This window comes from Carcharhinus amblyrhynchos, chromosome 2, assembly GCF_965287045.1.
Source record: "Carcharhinus amblyrhynchos chromosome 2, sCarAmb.v2.hapA, whole genome shotgun sequence".
Classification (NCBI taxonomy): Eukaryota; Metazoa; Chordata; class Chondrichthyes; order Carcharhiniformes; family Carcharhinidae; genus Carcharhinus; species Carcharhinus amblyrhynchos.
Window position 1 is genome coordinate 118,289,904 of NC_137325.1, and position 23,944 is coordinate 118,313,847.

At 42.8% G+C, this 23,944-nt stretch overlaps 1 protein-coding gene across 3 annotated transcripts in view; it reads left to right on the forward strand.

The window, feature by feature from the left end:
- The first annotated feature begins 7,762 nt into the window (after window positions 1–7,762).
- mtpap (mitochondrial poly(A) polymerase) overlaps window positions 7,763–23,944 on the forward strand; it is a 41,766-nt gene continuing 25,584 nt past the window's right edge. The window contains exons 1-3 of one of the 3 annotated variants that reach the window (XM_080217392.1): window positions 7,763–7,877; window positions 17,241–17,413; window positions 21,244–21,477. In XM_080217392.1, the coding sequence (XP_080073518.1) occupies window positions 7,763–7,877; window positions 17,241–17,413; window positions 21,244–21,477 (522 nt within the window). Of the gene's footprint in view, window positions 7,878–17,012; window positions 17,041–17,240; window positions 17,414–21,243; window positions 21,478–23,944 lie in introns of those variants that run through there. The other 2 variants (XM_080217402.1, XM_080217410.1) reach the window with 2 other exon arrangements.

Below are 23,944 nucleotides of genomic sequence, written 5' to 3' on the forward strand. Positions count from 1 at the left end.
AAGAAAAGAAAGATGCAGTGCTGCGGTGGACAAAGGCAGGAGAGAGGCACGTGATGAATTACTCCTTCAGAGGGCTGACACAGATACGACCGGCCGAAAGGTCTCCTGCTTGTAACTATTCTAATTCTGGAGTACGACTTTGTACTGTTAGCACATCCCTACGTTTCAGAATTCGATTCTGGAAATCTGGGCATTGATGGACATTCAAAGGCACAGATCTATAATTTTTGCTATTGTATTTGATTGCACGAAGGTTTTTTGTTTGTTGATGAATTGACTTTTCTCACAATTGGGACTAGGCCGTACTTCAGCGAAACACAGTGCTAAGCACGTATCTTCAACAGAGTCCAACAGCGTGGCACAGTCCGGTTTGAGTGACAGTATAAATTCCTCTTTATAAAGGCAGAGAAAATAAGCATGCTAAAATTATATATCATGTGCTTGCTGTGTCGTCATTTGCCAAGAACTGTTGAGGTTTCTGCGAAATCAGAAATGATGGAATCCTCTGCAGTCAATCAATTCTGAATGACACATGCATAAACATTACGCATACATAGAAAAGATAATAAAAGTGAGTCAGTTTTTTTTAAATGTCAGCTTTTAAACTGACATTAAAATCTCAGCCATGAAATGTCTGGCTGTCCCTGATCTTTTGTGTACAGGTAAGGTGTTCCGAGAATCAGTTTAAAATCTGATTGCTGTGAGCTTCACGAGAACGAAGTGAATCGAAACTCAGAAAGGTTCGGTTTCTCAGCTGCTTTTCCCATTTATTCTAAAAACATTCTAACCCGCATGCTCGCTGCCGACAATACCGCTTGAAACCACATTGCCAGAGGGGGAACGCAAATGGAAGTTACACACACATGTTTCTCTAGGAAAACACTATAGAACACATACACACACATAGTGCTCAGCCTTTTTGCCAAACTGGGCAGCTGCTTTCCCTAGTACATAATGAGGGAATCCATTCACCAACTCACGCATCTAAAACGGAGGAAAGCATTTCTAAGATGGTGATGAAATAGCAGTTTCTTTACGTACTTCCCCTCCACAATCTAGAGAATTGGAAGTTCCTTCTTTCGCTTTTGCTAAACCCGATACCCTTTAACCTACATTGCTCATGGGTTTAGTAAAACACATAAGAATGGAACAGTGCCTCAGTTTCCAGCGTTCCAGCAGAATTTATAAAGGTGAGGGGCTATTGGTACTCAAGAACAGAGCATTCTGGCGGATTTTCACAGTAACTTCATTGCAGTGTTAATGTCAGCCTATTTGTGACACTAATAAATAAACTTTAAACATTCTGTTTCGGACTGTAATAATAAGTCATTCACAAGGTAGTTGTGAGATTCAACACCTTGCTTCGGGTACAGCCTATTCTGTGTCCTTACAGCGTCTCAGAGTTTCATTGTGTGACGGGCAGTGAGATGAAACCAGTAGTTATTAGAGGAGGAGCCTGTCAGGTCCAGTTTTGCATCACTTCCTGGCCTGAGAGAAAAGAATCTCGAATACCTGCACAAATATCTGGTATCCTAACATCTCAATGCTGGATAAACTTCCTGTTTTAAAAAAAGGTCAACATCCAGTCGTTGTTTTGCTAACACAAACCAAATATTTTAGATTTTTGTTTAAAAAATTCCCAATGTACAACCTGGAAACTTCATAAACTTTACTTTGTACAGGCTGTAATTCTGCGCCACACAGTGCACAGCCCGCAGGGTGGGAAACTGCCTTTTCACACAGAATAATTGAAATTTGTAATTCTCTTCCCTGCAAAATGCTGTTGAAAAAATCCAAGAGTGAAACTAATAGACTTTCCTTAGATAAATGTACTAAGAGTTAGGAAATAAAGACAGATAGATTAAAGTACAGAATAACCATTTTCAAACTGAATAGTGGAAGCAGCTCAATGGGCTAATCCTTTTCATATATTGAGGTATTAATTAGATCATCTGGACAGTATATGTAAAAACCACAAAGGAACTAACAATCACAAAGTATTCTTATAGCATCCTAACCCTCATAGTGTGATGCCATATGAGGCTAATTGCTTTTAAAGAACAAAGAAAAGTACAGCACAGGAACAGGCCCTTCGGCCCTCCAAGTCTATGCCGATCATGATGCCCGGCTAAACTAAAACCAGATGCACTTATTGAGTCCGTGTCCTTTCATCCCCATCCTATTCACGTATTTGTTTATTTGCCCTTAAATGCCAATATTGTACCTGCTCCCACTACCTACCCAAGCAGCGTGTTCCAGACATTCAGCACCTCTGTATAAAAAACTTCCCTCGCACATCTCCTCTAAACTTTTCTCCATGCACCTTAAACCTATGCCCCCTAGTACTTGACTTTTCTACCCTAGGAAAGAGCATCTGAATATCCACTCTGTCCATACCACTCATAATCTCTATCAGGTCATCCCCCCAACCTATGTCATTCCAGTGAGAACAAGTTGAGTTTATCCAACTTTTCCTCATAGCTAATATCCTCCAGACCAAGTATCATCCTGGTAAACCCCTTCTGTACCCTCTCCAAAGCATCCACATCCTTCTGGTAGTATGGCGACCAGAATTGTACACAATATTCTAAATGAGGCCTAACTAAGTTCTGTACAGTTGCAGCATGACCTGCCAATTTTTATACTCAATGTCCTGACCAATGAAGGCAAGCATACTGTATGCTTTCTTGACTACCTTATCCACCTGCGTTTCCACTTTCAGTACCTCCCTCAGTATTCTGGGGTAGATCCCATCAGGCCCTGGGGACTTATTTACTTTAATGCTTTTTAAGACACCCAATACCTCCTCCTTTTTGATATCAACATGACCCAGAATAATACACACCCTATTCTAGGCTCTTCATCCATCAAGTCCCTGTCTGTGGTGAATACTGAGGTAAAGCATTCATTTAGTATCTCACTCATTTCCTCTGGTTCCATGCATAGATTCCCTCCACTATACTTGAGTGGACCAACCCTTTCCCTGACTACCCTCTTGCTCTTTACGTATGTATGAAATGCCTTAGGATTTTCCTTAATCCTGTTTGCCAAGGACTTTTCATGACCCCTTTTAGCCTTCCTAACTGCTTCCTTAAGTTTTTTCTAACATTATTTACATTCTTCAATGACTTCATCTGTCCTAAGCCTTTTAGATCTTGTGAATGCTTCCTTTTTCTTTTTGACAAGCTCATAGTATCCCTCGTTATGCATGTTATGCAACCAACATTTGAAAGATTCCCAAATGTTGGACGTTGATTTACTCTCAAACAGCCTCTCCAGATCCTGCCTAATGTTGTAGTTAATGTTGTAGTTAACACCTTTGCCCAAGGACCACTTTTGTCCTTATCCACAAGCACATTAAAACTTATGGAATTATGATCACTATTCCCAAAATGCTCTCCTACCAAAACTTTGATCACCTGGTCAGGCTCATTCCCCAATACCAGGTCTAATATGGCTCCTTCCTGAATTGGGCTATTTACATACTGCTTCAGGAAACCCTCCTAGACGCTGCTTACAAATTCTATCCCAACCAAGCCCCTAGAGTGAGTCCCAGTCAGTATAGGGAAAGTTAAAATCACCTACCACAACAACCCTGTTATTTTTGCATCTTTCAGGAGGGAGAAGTGAAATTCTTCCCTCCTCCATCAGGACCTCCAGTGCCACATGTGAAAGCCTATGCATCCTCTCCCTCAGTCCCTTAGCCACACTGAAACATGCTATGGCATTTCAGCCAACCCATTCCACACCTTCAGTAGAAACAGATGCAAAGAACCTACAAAAACTGTTGCATGAAAATTGCATCCAACCTGCACTTGAGTGCTAAACTTGCAGGATTTTTGGTGAACTTCTTCAGGTAAATTCAAATGATAATAATCAGAAATTAAGACCAAAACTGTATGCTAAATCCAGACTTTCAAACAGGCAAGTTTTATTAACATGCACCCATTCAGCATTTGTTTTCACCCAATGACTAAAATAATGAGTTCTGTTTCATTTCCTGAGTTAAGCTGAAATAAATCAGAAGATGACACACTTTGCCTCACTTTTATAATCAAACAATAATGACACATTTCTCTTGCTTTGCTGTCTCACTTTGGGAGGGGAAGGAAAAACATATGATTAAATAGTTTACTGATACTCACCAGCTAAGTTGACACAAGAAAACATGAAGTTGAAATAATAAGAGTACTGACAGTATCTGCAGAACCTTAACTCAGCATGAATCATCTACACAAACAAGGAGCATAGAAAAGAGAAGACAAATTGTATCGAATCAGTACTCCTTTAGGGCAAGTGGTCACAGTGTACTTTCATACATTAGAAAACTACCTTTCCAAAGAGGAGGTGCCATGGTGTTTATATATAAAGAGGACACAGTGGTACATTAACTTGCTTTTAGAACAAAATAATAAAAACTAATTTATCTCATTTCACTGCAGCATCAATTTGCCAGTGACCAATTGGGTAAGTTTTAACTTGAGGTCTTTTTAAGCAGGGTATACAGGAAACCTACACATAAACCAAGCAACAACCCCAATATTAGACTCTCAGCACTGTGAGTTAGTGCATGAGGATAAATTTAAATAAAAGAAAACCATCACCCTAGGCCTGAATCAATGAGAAACAACCCAAGTAATTTCCCTTGAGTAGTTACACCACAGACCAGGCTGGCCAAGTCTTAAAGGACATAGCTGCTATACTGGAACTGCAGCAGGTAGTGAGGGAACCAACAAGAGGGAAAAACATGCTTGACCTCATTCTCGCCAACCTGCCTGCTGCAGCTGCATCTGTCCATGACAGGATCGATAGGAGTGACCACTGCACAACCCTGTCGAGACAAAGTATCGTCTTCACATTGAGGATACCCTCCATCGTGTTGTGCGGCACTATCGTCGTGCTAAATGGGATAGATTTTGAACAGATCTAGCAACTTAAGACTGAATGTCCATGTGGTGCTGTGGGCCATCAGTGGCAGCAGAATTGTACTCAATCATAATCTCTATCCTCATGGCCCAGGATATCTCCCACTCTACTATTACCACCAAGCCAGGAGATCAACACTAGTTCAATGTAATGTATGGAGAGCATGCAAGGAGCAATACCAGGCATACCTAAAAATGAAATGTCAACTTGATGAAGCTACAACACAGGACTACTTGCATGCTAAATTGCATAAGCAGCAAGTGATAGACAAAGCTAAGCAATTCCCAAATCATTGGATCCGATCCTGCTCTACAGTCCTGCCACATCCAGCCGTGAATGGTGCTGGACAATTAAACAACTCATTGAAGGAGGTTGCTCTACAAATATTCCCCATCCTCAACGGAGGAGCCCATCACACCAGTGCAAAAGATAAGGTTAAGCATTCGCAACAGTCTTCAGCCAAAAGTGCTGAGTGGATGATCCAATCCAATTCATGTGATATAAAGAAATGGCTTAACACACGCAAAGCCTATGGATTCTGACAATGTTCCAGCAATTGTACTGGAGACTTGTGCTCTAGAACTTGCTGAGCCCCGAGCCAAGCTGTTCCAGTACAGCTACAATACTGGCATCTACCCAGCATTGTGGATAATTACTCAAGTACGTCCTAGATAAAAGAAACAGGAAAAATCCAACTTGGCCAATTACTGCTTAACAGTCTATTCTCAAACGTCAGTATAATCAACAGTGCCATCAAGCATCATTTACTCAGCAATTACTTGCTCGCAGGCACTCAGTTTGGGTTTCACCAGAGTCACTCAATTCTTGAACTCATTACAGCCTTGGTTCAAACATGGATATGAGAGCTGAATGCCAGTGGTGAGGTAAGAGTGACTACCCTTGGCAACAAGGCAGCAATTGACCGAGTATGACATCAAAGAGCTCTAGCAAAGTTGGAGTCAATGGGAATCAGAGGGAAACCTCTCCACAGGTTGGAGTCAAACCTGGCACAAAGGGAGATGGTTGTGGTGGTTGGAGGTCAATCATTTCAGCTCCAGGACATTCACAATGTTCAGTGTCCTTCACTATGGCTCAGATACTGAAGCAGTCCATTTACAAATGCAGCACAATCTGGACAGCATCTAGGCTTTGGCTGACAAGTGGGATGTAACATACGCACCATACATCAGGTAATAACCATCTCCAACAAGACAGAATCTAACCATCACCCCTTGACATTCAATGGCATTACCATCACTGAGTTCCCCACTATCAAAATCCTGTGAGTGACCATTGACTGGAAACTGAACTGGATTAGCAATATAAATACTATGCAACAAGAACAGGTCAAAGGCTATGAATCCTGTGGCAAGTATCTCACTTCCTGACTCTTCAGAGCCTATCCACCATCTACAACGCACAAGTCAATAGTGTGATGGAATATTCCCCATTTGTGTGGATGAGTGCAGCGCCAACATCACTTGAAAAGCTCAACACCATTTGGGACAAAACAACTGATTTGATTGTTACCCCTTCCACACAGTCAATTCCTCCACCAATGATGAACAGTGGCAGCAGTGTGTACCATTTACAAGATGCACTGCAGGAATTCACCAAGGTTCCTTTGGCAGCACCTTCCAAATCCACAACACCACCATCTATAAGGATGCCAGAAGCAGATACCTGGGAACACCCCCCTGCAGCGTTTCCTCTCCAAGTCACTCACCATCCTGATTTGGAAATGTATCATGTTGCTTCACTATCACTGTGTCAAAATCCTAGAACTGCACCCTAACAGCACTGTGTCTGTGCCTACTCCAGCAGCTCAAGAAAGCAGTTCACCATCACCTTCTCAAGGGCAACTAGGGATAGACATTACATCTCTATAAGATCCCCCCCTCATCTTTCTGAACTCCAACGAGTACAGACCCAGTCTATTTAATCTCTCTTCATAGTCTAACCCACTCATCTCTGGTATCAGCCCAGTGAACCTCCTCTGAACTCCCTCCAAGGCCAAAATATCCTTGCACAAGTGCGGCGACCAAAACTACGCAGTGTACTCCAGTTGCAGCCTCACCAGTGCCCTGTACAGTTGCAGCAAGATCTCCCTGCTTTTATATTCTATCCCCCTCGCTATAAAGGCCAGCATCCCATTCACCTTCCGGACCACCTGCTGCACCTGCAGACTGGGTTTTTGCAACTCGTGCACAAGGACCCCCAGGTCCCTCTGCACCGTAGCATGCTGCAGCTTTTCGCCCTTTAAATAGTAGTCCCTCCTACTATTATTCCTACCAAAGTGGATAACCTCACCCTTGCTAACATTGTACTCCATCTGCCAGGTCCTCTCCCACTCGCTCAGCCTATCCAGATCCCTCTGCAGACTTTCTGCACAACTTGCTTTTCCACTTATCTTTGTGTCATCAGCAAATTTTGTCACCATACACTTGGTTCCCTCCTCCAGATCATCTATATAAATGGTAAATAGCTGAGGCCCCAGCACCGATCCCTGCGGCACTCCACTAGTCACCAATCGCCAACCAGAATAGCACCCATTGATACCAACTCTCTGCCTCCTATTAGACAACCAATCCTCTATCCACGCTAACACCTTACCCCCAACTCCATGCCCCCTAACCTTCTGAAGCAAACTTTTGTAAGGCACTTTCTCAAATGCCAATCATAAATGAGCGCCTGTCTTTCTGTTCGCGGTGGAGTGGGGTGAGGGGAGCGCGTGCTGCCAGCTCGGGACAGGCGGTTACTATTTGAATGTTGTCGGGCCTTTGGCGGGGCGGGGGAGGGGTAGGAAAACCGCGCAGGCGTATTGGCCGCGCTCAAGATGGCGGCCTCTATGTGGTGGCGGGGATTCGAGGCCGCGGGGCGGCGGTGCTTCAGTCGTGCCCATAGGAGTTGGGGTAAAACCGCGCCGGCTGTGGATGGTGGTGAGGAGATAGGTAAGGGCTGGTTACCCGACCGGAGGGTGGTAGGTAGGTTAGTTTCCAGGCACCAATCCTGGACTCGACCTGGAGTGCGTGGCGCCGGGGCCTGGTTTGCAGGCGGCTGCCTCCGAGGAGCAGCGGGCTCAGTCCTTTCAGCAACCCGGGAGAGGACACAACACCATCGTTTGTGCCATTGTTAAGCTTGGAGCAAGTCTCAGTTCTGGGAAAAAAAGGCTTCGTGACTTTTAATTTAACCCACTTTAATGTTCTTCGCTCTTGAAAATAAATTCTCTTACACCTGTCCATCTTTATATATTAATCTTTCAAAGTGCTGAGTAGGCCTCGACTAGGCTATTACAGCTACTACGCCACCACATGAAGGATTTTTTTGATTTATCATTATGCGTATTGTGAATATTATAATTTTTTGTGTGTTATATGAAGTATACCTTTCATAGAGAAGGAAAGTGTGTGGAGTGTAATGTTACAGTCATAGCTAGGGTGTAGAGAAAGATTGACTTAAAATGAGGTAGGTCTGCTCAAAAGTTTGATGGTAGCAGGGAAGAAACTGTTCTTGAGTCGGCTGGTATGTGACCTTAGATATCTGTAACCTTTTTCCATCTGGAAAAAGATAGAGTATGTCCTAGGTGCGTGGGGTCCTTGATTATGCAGACTGCTTTTACGAGGCACTGACAAGTGTAGATAAAGTCAATGGATGTGAGACTGGTTTGCTTCATCCACAACCCTTTGTTGTTTCCTGTGGGCTTGAACAGAACAGGGGCTGTACCAAGCTGTGATATATCAGGAAAGGATGCTTTCTGTCGTGCATCTGTAACCATCATTGGTGTAGAAAAACAATCTGACTCACTAATATCCTTTTGGGAAGGAAATGTGTTGTCCTTACTTAGTCCTGCCAACATATGACTCTGGGCAATATGAAGAGAGACTGAGTTGGAGGGGAGTCCAGAGCCCAGGATCACAGCCTAATGACACGAAGTAAACCATGCAGATGAGAAATTTAGTTACCTGGAGAGCAGTGAACCTATGGAATTCATGAATCATAGAATCAATGGCATGGAGACATGCCCTTTGGCCCAAACTGGTTCATGCTGACCAAAATGCCCATCTAAGCTAAACCCTATTTGCCTGCATTTGGCCCATATCCCTCTAAACCTTTCTTATCAATGTATCTGTCCAAATGCCTTTTAAATGTTGTCAATGGCCGTGCCTCAACCACTTCCTCTGGCAGCTCATTCCATATACGTACCACTCTATGTAAAATAAAAAGTTGCTCCTCAAGTTCTCATTAATTTTTTCCCCTCTTAACTTAAACTTACGCCCTCTAGTTCTTAATTCCCCTAACCCTGGGAAAAGACTGAGTGCATTCACTCTAACCATACCTCTCATGATTTTATATACCTCAATAAGATCAGCCTTCAGCCTCCTACGTTCCAAAGGAAAAAATCCTAGCCTGTCCAATCTTGCCCTGTAACTCAGTCCCTTGAATCCTGGCAACATTCTTGTAAATCTCTTCAGCACTGTCTCCAGTTTAATGTTTCATTTGGCAAGGTGACCAAAACTGAACATAATACTCTAGGTGCGGCCTCACCTGTACGACTGCAACACAAGATCCCAACTTCTATACTCAGTGTCCTGACTGATGAAGGCCAGCATGCCAAAAGTTTTCTTCGCTGCCCTATCTACCTGTGACTCCATCTTTAGGGAACTTGAACCATGCACTTGAACTCCAAGGTCCCTCGGTTCCACAATACTCCTGGGTCCTACTATTCACTGTGAAAGTCCTATCTTGATTTGACTTTCCAAAATGCAACACCTCACACTTATCTGTATTGAACTCCATTTGTCATTTCTCAGCCCATTTCTGCCACTGGTCAAGATCTTGCTGCAAGGCAAAAGATGTGGTATTCCAAAGTAGAACAGGGGAAGTGTCCTTGGTGCCCTGACCAATATTGATCTATCAACATCTCATAAACTACTTTTTGAAGCCATATCAAGCTCTAATACAACCAGAAAGAATGCTTTCTATGGTGCATTTATAAAAGTTGGTGAGAGTCATAGCAGACATGCCACATTTCCTTAGCCTCCTAAGAACATAAAAACTAGGAGCAAGAGTAGGCCATCTGGCCCCTGAAGCCTGCTCTACCATTCAGTGAGATCATGGCTGATCTTTTTGTGGACTCAGCTCCACTTACCTGCCTGCTTACCATAATCCTTATTCCTTTACTGTTCAAAAATTTATTTACCCTTGTCTTAAAAACATTCAATGTGGTAGCCTCAACTGCTCCACAACCTTTTATGTGAAGAAGTTCCTCCTCAACTCAGTCCTAAATCTGCTTCCCCTTATTTTAAGGCCCTGCTCCTAGTTCTAGTTTCACCTGCCAATGGAAACAACTTCCCTGCTTCCATCTTATCTATTCCCTTCATAATCTTATGTTTCTATAAGATCTCCCCTCATTCTTCTGAATTCCAATGAACCTAGCCCCAGTCCACTCATTCTCTCCTCAGAAGCCAACCCTCTCGATCCAGAACCAACCTCGTGAATCTCCTCTGCACCCCCTCCGGTGCCAGTATATCCCTTCTCAAGTAAGGAGACTAAAATCTGTTCACAGGACTCCAGGTGTGGCTTCACCAGTACCTTGTGCAGCTGCAACATAACCTCGCTGTTTTTAAACTCCATCTCTCTAGCAATGAAGGACAAAATTCTATTTGTCGCCTTAATTACCTGCTGCACCAGCAAACCAACACCTTGTGCACAAGGGCACCCAGGTCCCTCTGCACAGCAGCATGCTGCAATTTTTTACCAATGAAATAGTAGTTCATTTTGCTGTTATTCCTACCAAAATGGATGACCTCACATTTACCAACATTGTACTCCATCTGCCAGACCAGCGCCCACTCACTTAGACTATCTATATCCCTTTGCAGACTTTCAGCACCCTCTGCACACTCATCTTAGTGTCATTTGTGAATTTTGACACACTACACTAGGTCCCCAACTCCAAATCATCTGTGTAAACCGTAAACAATTGCAGTCCCAACACTAGCCCTGAGGTACATTACTAGTTACTGATCGCCAACCAAAAAAACACCCATTTACTCCCACTCTTTACTTTCTGTTAGTTAACCAATCCATTATCTATGCTAACATATTACCCGTAACACCACGCACCTTTATCTTATGTAGCAGTCTTTGGTGCGGCATTTTGTCAAATGTCTTGTGAAAATCCAGATACACCACATCCACAGGTTCCCCATTGCCCATTGCACATGTAATATTCTCAAAGAATTCTACCAGATTAGTCAAACGTGACCTTCCCTTCATGAACCTGTGCTGTGTCTTACAATGGAACAATTTATATCCAGATGTCTTGCTATTTCTTCCTTGATAATAGATTCAAGCATCTTCCCATTACAGAAGTTAAGCCAACTGTCCTATAATTACCCACCTTTTGTCTACCTCCTTTTTCAAACAGTGATGTTACATTTGCTGTTTTCCAATCTGCAGGAACCATCCCAGAGTCCAGCAAATTTTGGTAAATTACCACTAGTACATTTGTTTTTTCCTTCTGCCATCTTTTTTAATACCGTGGGTTGCATTCCATCAAAACTAGGAGACTTGTTTACCTTTAGCCCCATTAGCTTGCCCAACACAACCTCTTTCATGATAACAGTTTCTAGGTCCTCACCTGCCGTAGCCTTCCTGTCATCAGTTTTTGGCATGTTATTTGTGTCTTCCACCGTAAAGACCGACACACAATACCTGTTCAATGCCTCAGTCATTTTCTCATTTCCAGTTATTACATCTCCCTTCTCATCCTCTAAAGGACCAATGTTTACTTTAACCACTCTTTTTCGTTTCATATGTTTGTAGTAACTTTTGCTGTCTGTTTTTATATTCTGAGCTCGTTTACGCTCATAATCCAGCTTACTTTTCTTTATAGTTTTTTCCGTGGCTTTCTAATGACCTTTGTGAAAGATCACTTTGAAAGTCTCCACTGTTCCTCAATTGCCCCACCATAAAGTTTTTGCTCCCAGCCTATCTTAGTCAGCGCCTCCTTTGTCCCTTTGTAGTCTTGTCTCTTTAAACACAAGAGACTGGTATTGGATGTTACCTTCTCACGCTCCATCTGCATTTTAAATTCAACCATACTGTGATCACTTCTTCCGAGAGGATCCCTAACTGCAAAATCATTAATTATTCCTACCTCATTTCACAGGACCAGATCTAGGATAGCTTAAACCCTTTGTTCCATTATATACTGTTCAAGGAAGCTATCGCAGATACATTCTATGAACTTTTCCTCAAGGCTGCCTTGACCATTTTGGTTTGACCAATTGATATGTAGATTAAAATCCCTCTTGATAATTGCTGTTCCATTGTTACATGCATCAGTTATTTCCTTGTTTATTCCTCACCCCACCATGATGTCATTATTTGGCGACCTATAGACTACGTCTATCTGTGACTTTTTCTTCTTACTATTTCTAATTTCCACCCAAATGAATTTGACCTTTTTTCCCATAGAACCTATATCATCTCTCACTACTGTCCTTAAGTCATCCTTAAATGTCACAGCTACACCACCTCCCTTACCTTCCTGTCGGTCCCTCCAAACAGTCTGATACCCCTGGATATTTAACTCCCAGTCGTGACCATCCTGCAACCATGTCTCTGTAATTACCACCAAATCATACTCGTTCGCAATGATTTGTGCTGTCAATTCATTTAACCTTGTTTCGAGTGCTGTGCGTGTTCGGATAAAGTGCCCATATGCTAATTTTTGTACCTTTTTGAATTCTAACAATTCCATTAATAACATTTCCTGAGCTCTCTTTAACTTTTTTCCTGATTTTTGGAGTTGGAACATATTCCCCATATTCTGTCCTCCTTCTCTCCTTCTCAGACTCCTTATATGGGTTCCCCACCCCCACCACGGCATATTATTTTAAATCCTCCCCAACCGATCTAACAAACACTGCCCCTAGGATATCAATCCCAGAACTGCCCAGGTGTACCTCGTCTAATTCGTACAGGTCCCACCTCCCCCAGAACCGGTCCCAGTGCCCCAGGAATCTGAAGCCCTCCCCCGACACTATCTCTTCAGCTACGTATTTATCTGATATATCCCGTTATTTCAACTCTGACTAGCACGTGGCACTGGCAGTATCCTGAGATCGCTTCCTTTGAGGTCCAATTTCTTAACTTTCTTTCTAGCTCCCTGTATTCTGTTTTTAGGACCTCATCCCTTTTTTAACCTATATCGTTTGTACCAATGTGTACTATGACCACTGGCTGTTCGCCCACCTCCTTCAGAATTTCCTGCAACCGTTCTGAGACATCAATGACCTAGCACCAGGGAGGCAACATACCATCCTGGAGTCTCATTTGTGGCCACAGAAACACCTGTCTATTCCCCTTACAGTTGAACCCCCTATAGTTATTGTACTGGCACACTTTTTACCTCACCCCTCTGCAGCAGAACCAACCGCGGTGCACCGAGTTTGGCTGCTGCTGCTTTCCCTAGAGAGATCATTCCCCTCAACAGTAGCCAAAGCCATACATTTGTTTTGCAGGGGAATGGCCACAGGAGATTCCTGCAGTACCTGCCTATCTCTCTTGCTCTGTCTGGTGGTTGCCCATTCCCTTGCCTGCAGAGTCTGAGCCTGCGGTGTAACCACCTCTCTGTACGTGCTTTCCACAATACTCTCTAACTCATGGATGCTTCACAGTGTCGCCAGCCACTGCTTCAGCTCTGAAACTCGAGCTTCCCGGAGCTGTAGCTGGAGACACTTCCTGAACACATGCAGGGGACTGGAACTGTCCCCAGCCTGCCACATGGAGCAAGAGGAGTAAATCATGGCTTGGAGCTCTTCTGTCATGTCTTACCCCTTTAATTTAAACTTTTGAAAGATGTTTTGTTTCAGATTATAACCAATTTTCTAGGGCCCTTCTTTATTCTTGTTACTACTGAATAAAATCTTTTCAAACTATAAACCACAGATGTTACACAAACATTATTGTAATGTACAATAGCTTCAATGCCAAGAACAAAAAGGAAAAATAACAGTTACCATTCAGCACTCTCCCTTGTAGACTCTGCTGCTTGTTTCGCCTAACTCCCTGCGTTCACCCAACTCCAAAAGCACTCCTCTCAGTCAAACAGCACTCACCGTGCAGTCAGATGTCAAGACCTTGGAGAGGATGCAGCCAGCATTCACTGGAATGAAAGAAAGAAGAAACGGGAACTTGTATTTATTTTGTGTCTTTCATTCCCAAAGGATTTTGCAGTCAACAAAGTACCTTTTTCATTAATAGTCACTGATTTCGAGTAGGAAATGTGGTAGCCCAAATTTCACTTCAAGTCCCACAAACAGCAATGTGAAAATGTCTGCACTGTCAGTTTGTGATACTGGTTGATGGATAAATATTGGCCAGGGCATCCAAAACACTTCCCCTGTTCCACTTCAAAATACCACCACATCTTCATATTCACCCACTTGAGGGACAGACAGGACCTCAGTTAATATCTCATTTAAAATATGGACCTCAAACAATGCAGCAGTGCTGCATCTGGAGCCCTTCAGTGGGCTTATAAACCCAAAGCCTCTGATTCAGAAGTGAGTGTTACTAGCTGAGCCAAAGCTGCCACTAGGCACTTCAGTAATGTAGAGAAACTGGGATTGCTATCCTGAAGCAAAGATGATTAAGTGGGGGGTAGGGGAGAGAGAGGAATTTATTGAAGGTATTTAAAATGTGAGTTTGATGGTGCAGATTGTGAGAAACTTTCCATTAGCAGGAGAATCAGGACTTTTTGTTTCTTCTTTCCAGGGATACAGGCATTGCTGGCAAGGTCAGCATTACCCATTGAACACTACAGCACAAACAGGCCCTTCGGCCCACAAGTTGCACCGATCACATCTATACCTACCAAGCCATAGAACCATCTGTAACTCCCAATCCCATTAGATCCCATATACTCATCCAGAAGTCTTTTAAAAGACCCCAGCGAGTTTGCCTCTACCACCACCGACGGCAGCCGATTCCACTCACTCGCCACCCTCTGAGTGAAAAACTTATCCCTAACATCTCCTCTGTACTTGCTTCCCAGCACCTTAAACCTGTGTCCTCTCGTAGCGACCATTTCAGCCCTGGGAAATAGCCTCCGAGAATCCACCCTATCTATTCCTCTCAACATTTTATAAACCTTTATCAGGTCGCCACTCAACCTTCGTCTCTCCAGAGAGAAGAGTCCTAGCTCCCTCAACCTATCTTCATAAGGCATGCCTCCCAATCCAGGCAACATCCTTGTAAATCTCCTCTGCACCCTCTCAATAGCTTCCACATCCTTCCTGTAGTGAGGCGACCAGAACTGCGCACAGTACTCCAAAGTGGGGTTTGACAAGCGTCCTATAAAGTTGCAGCATTACCTCCCGACTCCTAAACTCAATCCCTCGATTAATGAAGGCCAGTACACCATACGCCTTCTTGACCACATCCTCCACCTGTGAGGCCGATTTAAGAGTCCTATGGACCCGGACCCCAAGATCCTTCTGCTGTTCAACACAGCTAAGACTCCTACCCTTGATATTGTACTCCTGCATCCCATTGGTCCTGCCAAAATGGACCACTACACATTTATCCGTGTTGAACTCCATCTGCCACTTCTCCACCCAGTCTTGCATCCTATCTATGTCACGCTGCAACTTCTGACATCCATCCAGACTAGCCACAACACCACCAACCTTTGTATCGTCGAAACTTACTAACCCATCCCTCCACTTCCTCATCCAGGTCATTTATGAAAATGACAAACAGCAAGGGTCCTAGAAGAGATCCCTGGGGCACTCCACTGGTGACCGAACTCCATGCAGAAAAAGACCCATCCACAACCACTCTCTGCCTTCTGCAGGCAAGCCAGTTCTGGATCCACAAGGCCAAAGTCCCTTGGGTACCATGCTCTTTCACCTTCTCAAGAAGTCTTGCATGGGGGACCTTATCAAACGCCTTGCTGAAGTCCATGTAAACCACGTCCACCGCTCTTCCTTCGTCAATGTGTTCAGTCACGTTTTCAAAGAACTCACCTAGGCTCATAAGGCACGACCTGCCCTTGACAAAGCCATGCTGACTAGAGTTACCCATCTGTAACTGCCCTAAACTGAGTGGCTTCCCAGGCCCTTGCAGAGGACATTTAACAATCAACCATATTACATAGAAAATAAGAGCAATCCGGTCCTTCGTGCCTGCGCCGCTATTCGTTATGATCATGGTTGGTGATTCAACTCAGTAACCTGTTCCCACTTTGCCCCAAATCTTTTGATGCCTTTAACCCCAAGAGCTATATCTAACTCCTTTTTGAAAACATACAATGATTTAGCTTCCATTGCTTTCTGTGACAGAGAATTCCACAGGTTCACGGCTCTCCAGAAGAATAAATTTCTCCTCATCTACATGGTTTGCCTGTGTCAATAGGCTGTGACCCTGGGTTCTGGACTCCCTCCAACTCAGTCTCTCTTTGTATTGTAGTGGGCCCAGAGTCGTATGTTGGCAGGACCAAGTAAGGATGGCAGATTTTCTTCCCAAAAGAATATTAGTGAGCCAGAATGTTTTCCTACACCAATCAATAATAGTTACAGTTGCACCATAGATATCACAGCTTGGCACGGATCCTGCTTTGCCCAACACCATAGGAAACTACAAAGGGTTGTGAACGAAGCCCAGTCCATCACACAAACCAGCCTCCCATCCACTGACTCTGTCTACACTTGCCGCTGCCTTGTAAAAGCAGCCAGCATAATCAAGGACCCATGCATCCCAGACGTTCTCTCTTCCAACTTCTTCTGTCGGGAAAATGATGCAGAAGTTTGACATCCCGTGCCAACTGATTCAAGAACACTACCGTCGAGAAGATGACAGCAGGTATCTGGAAACACCACCTCCTGGAAGTTCCCTACAAATCATTCACCAACCTGAGTCACACATGTTGCTGTTTCTTCAATGTTACGGGTCAAAATTCTGGAATACCTTTCCTACCAGCACTGTGGGTGTACTTATACCTCAAGGACTGCAGCAGTTCAAGAGTGCAACTCTCCACCACCACCTCAAGGGTAATGAGGAATAGACAGTAAATGCTGGCCTAGCCAGCAATGTCCACATCTGGTAAATGACTTTTAAAAAATTTTACACGTGGAAGTACTGTAGTTCTCTACAGAACATAAGACATGAAGTGAAGTTTTAGTTTAATGTTATTCAAAGATATAGCAACAAAAAGAGATCTTGTTCTATCTGTTTTATTTTAACAACCATGAAAAAGACCATTTATATACTTTTTTTCAACACTTACCAACTTGTATTTTCAGATCTGACTGAGAAAACAACTGCAAAAACGTTCTCTGCATTGCAAGCAGAAAGGCACGAACAAGCAGAGCGGACCATTTTGATCAGCTGTCCTTCTAATATCAGTGAAAAGAAATTCTACAAATACTTATCAAGCTATGGAACGATCAATAAATATTTCTTCTATGAAGGTTTTGTAAGTGTTGTAAGACCAAATTCTGAATGTTAAATCATTTTCAGGATCTGTCCATGTACAAAGCTCTTGATTTTAAATCCTCATTTTGCTTTCAAATCTGTCCATGGCCTGGCCCCTCCTTATCTCTAATCTCCTCCAGCCCTACAAACCTCTAATATATCTCTATGCCTTAATTCAGTATTCCTGATTTTAATGCTCCACCATTGACAGCTATACGAACTGGCTAGGCCTGAACTCTGGAATTCCTTCCCTAAATCTTACTATCTCTCTTCCTTCCATTAATATGCACCTCGATCATAGGCATTACGTTCTGTTGTGTGTCTCAGGATTAAATTTTGCTTTATTATACTCCTGTGAAATGTCTTGGGATACTTTATCATGTTAAAGACACTGTATAATTTCAAGTTATCTGTAAAATGCTTTTCTGCGTACATGCAGAGTCCACAGAAAGACGTGAGGTTAGTCACGTGGACTAAAGTCACATGTGCCTTGATTTTAAAATAGCAAAGCGATTGTGCATGCACATAATGAATCTTGATCATTTAAATCCAGTCTATTCCCATTGACTTTAGCATGTACCGTTTTTGTTTGTATTTTCATTCTATCTGCTCCTGTCATATATTCTGAACTTTTTTAAATTGTACGTCTTCATGGCTGTGACCTCAATGAACAGGACCTATGTAGAAGCATATTTTGGTTGTGTCTTTGATGGAGACGCTTTTTTTTAAGCTTTATAGATTGAAATCAAAACAGACAAATATTGAATAAAATAGCAGCTCTGTCAGGATCTGAAAAGATAGGTTAAAATTTTGTATAGAGGATCTCGATCAGAATCGCATTTCCCTGACCATGAGCCTTTTTTTGTTTTCCTTTCTATCTCAATATCTAAGTTAGCGATGATGTTCTTCACATTGCTATCAGTAAAATAAGAACATAAGAAATAGGAGCAGGAGTAGGCCATCTAGCCCTTCGAGCCTGCCCCGCCATTCAATAAGATCATGGCTGATCTGAAGTGGATCAGTTCCATTTTCCCGCTTTCTCCCCGTAACTCTTAATTCCCTTGTCTATCAGAAATCTATCCACCCGTGACTTAAATATATTCAATGAGGTAGCCTCCACCACTTCAGTGGGCAGAGAATTCCAGAGATTCACCATCCTTTGAGTGAAGAAGTTCCTCCTCAACTCCGTTCTAAACTGCTCCCCCCCCCCTTATTTTAAGGCTGTGCCCTCTAGTTCTGTTTTTCTTTCTAAGCGGGAAGAATCTCTCTACCCTATCTAGCCCCTTCATTATCTTGTAAGTCTCTATAAGATCCCTCCTCAGCCTTCTAAACTCTAACGAGTACAGGCCCAGTCTATTCAATCTTTCTTCATAAGCTAATCCCCTCATCTCCGGTATCAGCCTAGTGAACCTTCTCTGTACTCCCTCCAAGGCCAATATATCCTTTCGCAAATAAGGGGCCCAAAACTGCACACTACACCGGTTGTGGCCTCGCCAATGCCCTGTACAGTTGCAGCAAGACCTCCCTTTTATATTCTATCCCCCTCGCTATAAAGGCCAACATTCCATTCGCCTTCTTGATCACCTGCTGCAGATTAAAGGTTACATCTGTAAGTTATTGTACAAACTTGTGTGCTGCATTTCAACAAAGACACCAACATACAGCCAAGGATTAATTTTTTTTTCAGGGTCTGGGAAATAACCTTTCATAATCATAACAACCTGTGGGGCAGGGGGGGTCAGTTTTAAGAAGCATTAAGTTTGCAACTGAAATTCTGCATTTTTGTTCCTGTTGGATACAAATCTATTGCACATGTTGGAGATTACACTGCATTTTTAACTGTAGTCATCTTAATTGCAGTGCAAATATGGTTACGTTAAAATTGGTGCAATGGGATTCTCTACTGACGGTGTCTAATCACACTGTGCTACATGGGTTACAGACCAAGTGGGTCGGCGACAGAGGAAGCTATACGTTTTGTCTGTATGTTATGTGTTTGTCTGTCTATCTATAGCTCATACCCTAAGGCTTATTTCTTTCTAAAATGAGAAAGTTTTAGTATACGGAGCAGCAACAACTGATTTCTTAAATTGGGCATTGATGTGAATGCAACAGAATTTGTATTGTGGCTACAATGGATGTGGTTTTGCATTTCAGACTGAATATTTTTTTCTGAAATAACACGTGTGTTTTGCACCAGATAGCTTCAGAAAGTGGTTTGTAAGGATACCTGCACATCTTTAATGTACATGACACGAGCTCTTCAAGAAAGTTCTAAATTTTCTCTATATGCAATTTTTGTAAGTGGGACAGAGGTGGTTATGAATATTTCTCACTTTCCTAATTTGTAATGGGAGGAAATATGATTTTAGATAGCAGAAACATTTCAAGTTGGTTCCTACACGTTGTGATGGTGCAAGGGTCATGACATTTTGAACATGCTAATTATTTCAGAGTTTTCTCCCCATCCTTGATGTGAAATTTAACAAAAAAATTCAATCAGCTATAATTCAAAAAAGACTTGGGGAGTCTGTGACTCCCTTGATGGCACTGTCACACTATTAATACAATAAATCGGTTAAATTTTTCCCTTAGGAATTGGCTTTAAATCAAGATACTGAATCGATGCAGAGTGCCAAACGGTATAGAAAATGGAGAATGGTTGTAGCCATAACTTTTGGTACCAAATTGTTGAAAGGTTATGCCCATCAACAATTTTTAGTGTAGGAAAGGGATGGCAACAAGTTGGACTGGATTCAAACTCAGCTGCCATGTTTCGCTATCCTAAGTGAGAAGCTGGTGCTGTTATGAATTTTAATATTTTTTGAACATCTTTCTTTTCTGTCATATTCCCAGAATATTAGGCACACCTATAGCCGCAATAAACTAAAGAATTTTTATTTCTTTGTAAAGTTTTATTCCCATCCAGCGTTGACTCCTTATTGAGAACAATACTTTCAGTGAATCACGCCTTCCTCCAAACCCCACTCTTGCCTTCCAAAACAAAAAGAAGACCTGGTATAATGTCCAAAGTGTGTCAGTTAGACTAGACTTGGTAAATGCATGGCATTATAGGGATAGGGCCTTGGTAGGATTGTGGTCGGTGTAGACTCAATGAGTCAAATGGCCTCCTTCTGCACTGTGGGATTCTGTGATCTTTCCCTACTCTTAGGATTAACTTGTGATTCTTGACAGGTCAGCTGGTTGCATCCAGTTTATAGCACAGAAACAACAAATTCAGTTCAAATAGTCTATCTCAGCAATCATGTTCTACACCAACCTCCTCCCATCCCCTTTTCATCTAAACCTATCCTTCTGCCTGTCCCTTAAAATCATAGCATCATCTTAATATATCTGAGCATCAACTACTTGAATCTATGTTCTTTCCACTCTTGGGCAACGTGGTTTCTCCTGAATTCCCAATTGGATTTTTTTTTACTGTCTTATTATAACCCCATAGGTGGAAACATTTTCTCCTTGTCTACACTTTATTATTGTAAAGGCCAAGGTATAGTATAACCAACCCTGATTTTCCACTCTCCAAATTCACATAACCCTTCTTTCAGCAGTGGCTGCTGGATGGAGTTTTATTCTGCTCTCCCCATTCACCTTTGCCCATGGGTATTTAGTTCATGTGTGACATTTTTATCATAATGGCGTTGTATGACTTAACCACTCATGGCATCTGCTCATTGAGCATGAAGAGGTCTTTTAGGAATAGTTAATGTTTACATTTTGAAATGTTAGACATTCACTTTATTGTTTGCCTAATGTTCAACTTCTTATCTCAATTGCAGTAACCTACATAACTTAATCTTTTGTGTTCTACAGGGTATTTATGCAGTGGTGGAGTTTTCTGATAAGGAAAGTATAGAAACATTGAAAGGTTTTTCCAGTATCCCAAGCCTTCAGCATGAATGTGCTGTTCCATTCAAATCCAGGCTTTTCAACCTAAGGAATAGCCATCCGAGGGAGCTCTCTGCCACACGTCCTTCTATATCATGCCTTAAACAATCCGTCATCCCTCTTAACGAACTATTACGGAAGCTTTCTGGAGCTGAGAGTGTAAGTTTTTCATGAGCTTTCCAAGACACAGTGAAGGACTTAACTAGTTCACCACAATAACATTGCAATATAATATTTTGTGATCGCTGCCCTGGATGGAATGTTTAGTTTTTTGTGTTGCTACTTTGAGATGCAAAGTTATCTACTTTGAAAACTGGGAAATGTTGGCATTCAGAGGGACCTGCGTTAATCACAAAGTTAACACGCAGTCACAGAGAAGCAAGTCGAATGCAAATGTTGGCCTTTGTTATAAAGGGCTTAAATTATGAAAGTGACACAGTTTTGCACAAATATGTATATAGGACCTCAGAGTATCTAGAGTATTGTATGTAATTTTTGTCTCCTTATCCGAGAATGAGAAAGTGAGGGGGCTTGGGATCCAAGGGGACATCGCTTTGTGGATCCAGAACTGGCTTGCCCACAGAAGGCAGAGAGTGGTTGTAGATGGGTCTTTTTCTGCAGGGAGGTCGGTCACAAGTGGAGTGCCTCAGGGATCTGTACTGGGACCCTTGCTGTTTGGGATTTTTATAAATGACTTGGATGAGGAAGTGGAGGGATGGATTGGTAAGTTTGCCGATGACACGAAGGTTGGAGGTGTTGTGGATAGCTTGGAGGGATGTCGGATGTTGCAGCGTGACATAGATAGGATGCAAGACTGGATGGAGAAATGGCAGATGGACTTAAACCCGGATAAGTGTGTGGTGGTTCATTTTGGCAGGTCAAATGGGATGAACCAATATAATATTAAGGGTAAGACTCTTGGCAGTGTGGAAGATCAGAAGGATCTTGGGGTCCAAGTTCATAGGACTGTCAAATCGGCTTCGCAGGTAGAGGATGTGGTTAAGAAGGCTTATAGTGTACTTGCCTTCATCAATCGAGGAATTGAGTTTAGGAGTCGGGAGATAATGCTGCAGCTGTAAGAGACCCTGGTCAGACCTGCCTTGGAGTACTACGCTCAGTTCTGGTCGCCTCATTACAGGAAGGATGTGGAAGCCATTGAAAGAGTGCAGAGGAGATTTACAAGGATGTTGCCTGGATTGGGTGGCATGCCTTATGAGGATAGGTTGCGAGAACTTGGTCTTTTCTCCTTGGAGTGACGAAGGATGAGAGGTGACCTGATAGAGGTGTATAAGATGTTGAGAGGTATTGATTGGGTGGATTCTCAGAGGCTTTTTCCCAGGGCTGAAATGGCTGCCACAAGAGGACACAGGTTTAGGGTGCTGGGGAGCAGGTACAGTGGAGATGTCAGGGGTAAGTTTTTCACTCAGGCTGGTAGGTGTGTGGAATTGGCTGCCGGCTGTAGTAGTGGAGGCAGATTCGTTAGGGTCTTTTAAGAGACTTCTGGATGAGTACATGGGACTTAGTAGGATTGAGGGTTATAGGTAAGCCTAGTAGGTAGAGATATGTTCGGCGCAACTTGTGGGCCGAGGGGCCTGTTTGTGGTGTAGTTTTTCTATGTTCTAGTACAGAGGGAGTACAACAAAGGCTCAGTGGAATGATTCCTTGGGTAAGGAGACTTGGGCCTGCGTTCCATGGAATTCAGAAGAATGAGAGGTGATCTCATTAAATCTCAGAAGTCTTTACAGACTTGATAAGAGTAGATGTTTGTGGTATGTTTCCCTTAACTTTGGACCTGGGCCGTAGTCACAGAATAAGGGGGTTGTCCTCTTAGGAATGAGATGAGAAATTCCTGACTCTAAGCATTGTGGCTCTTTCGAATTCGCTACGATAGAGAGGTGTGAATGCTCAGACATTGAGTATATTCAAGAAATCAATAGATATTTGAACGCTAAAGAAATTGAGGGATGTGGAGGTTATGTAGAAAAGTAAAATTGAGGTAGACAATTGGGCATGATCATATTAAATGATAAAGCAGGTCTGAATGGCCTACTCCTATTTCTTATATAAGTCTCGGTTTAATACTCATTGACTCATTTGTGTTTTGGACTTAAAGCATTAAAAATCAGCATTACTATGATCACTAATGTGTGAAGTTATTGTGTACTATGAGATCATAGAGAACATCCAGCGGTGCTGTTAGATTTTGCCCTGCCAAACCTAGATTGTGGAGAGTATTTTGAACACTCTTAAGGTCAGGCAGCAGATTCGATTCCAGTGATCATTGAGTGCTAAACTTTGTGCAGTGGGTCGTTGATTCAGATGGCAAAAGGTGGGACTGAGTTAGTTAATCCCAGGTGCAATGGTGGTATAGATTTTGCAACCATGCTTGGTTATCTAGCTCAACAGGAAGATCAACCAGGTTTCCTGCTCCTGAGAGAACATAAGAAATAGGAGCAGGAGTAGGCCATCTAGCCCTTCGAGCCTGCCCCGCCATTCAATAAGATCATGGCTGATCTGTCGTGGCTCAGTTCCACTTTCCCGCCCTCTCCCCATAACCCTTAATCCCCTCGCTTATCAAAAACCCATCAACCCGCGTCTTAAAAGTATTTAGCGAGGCAGCCTCCAC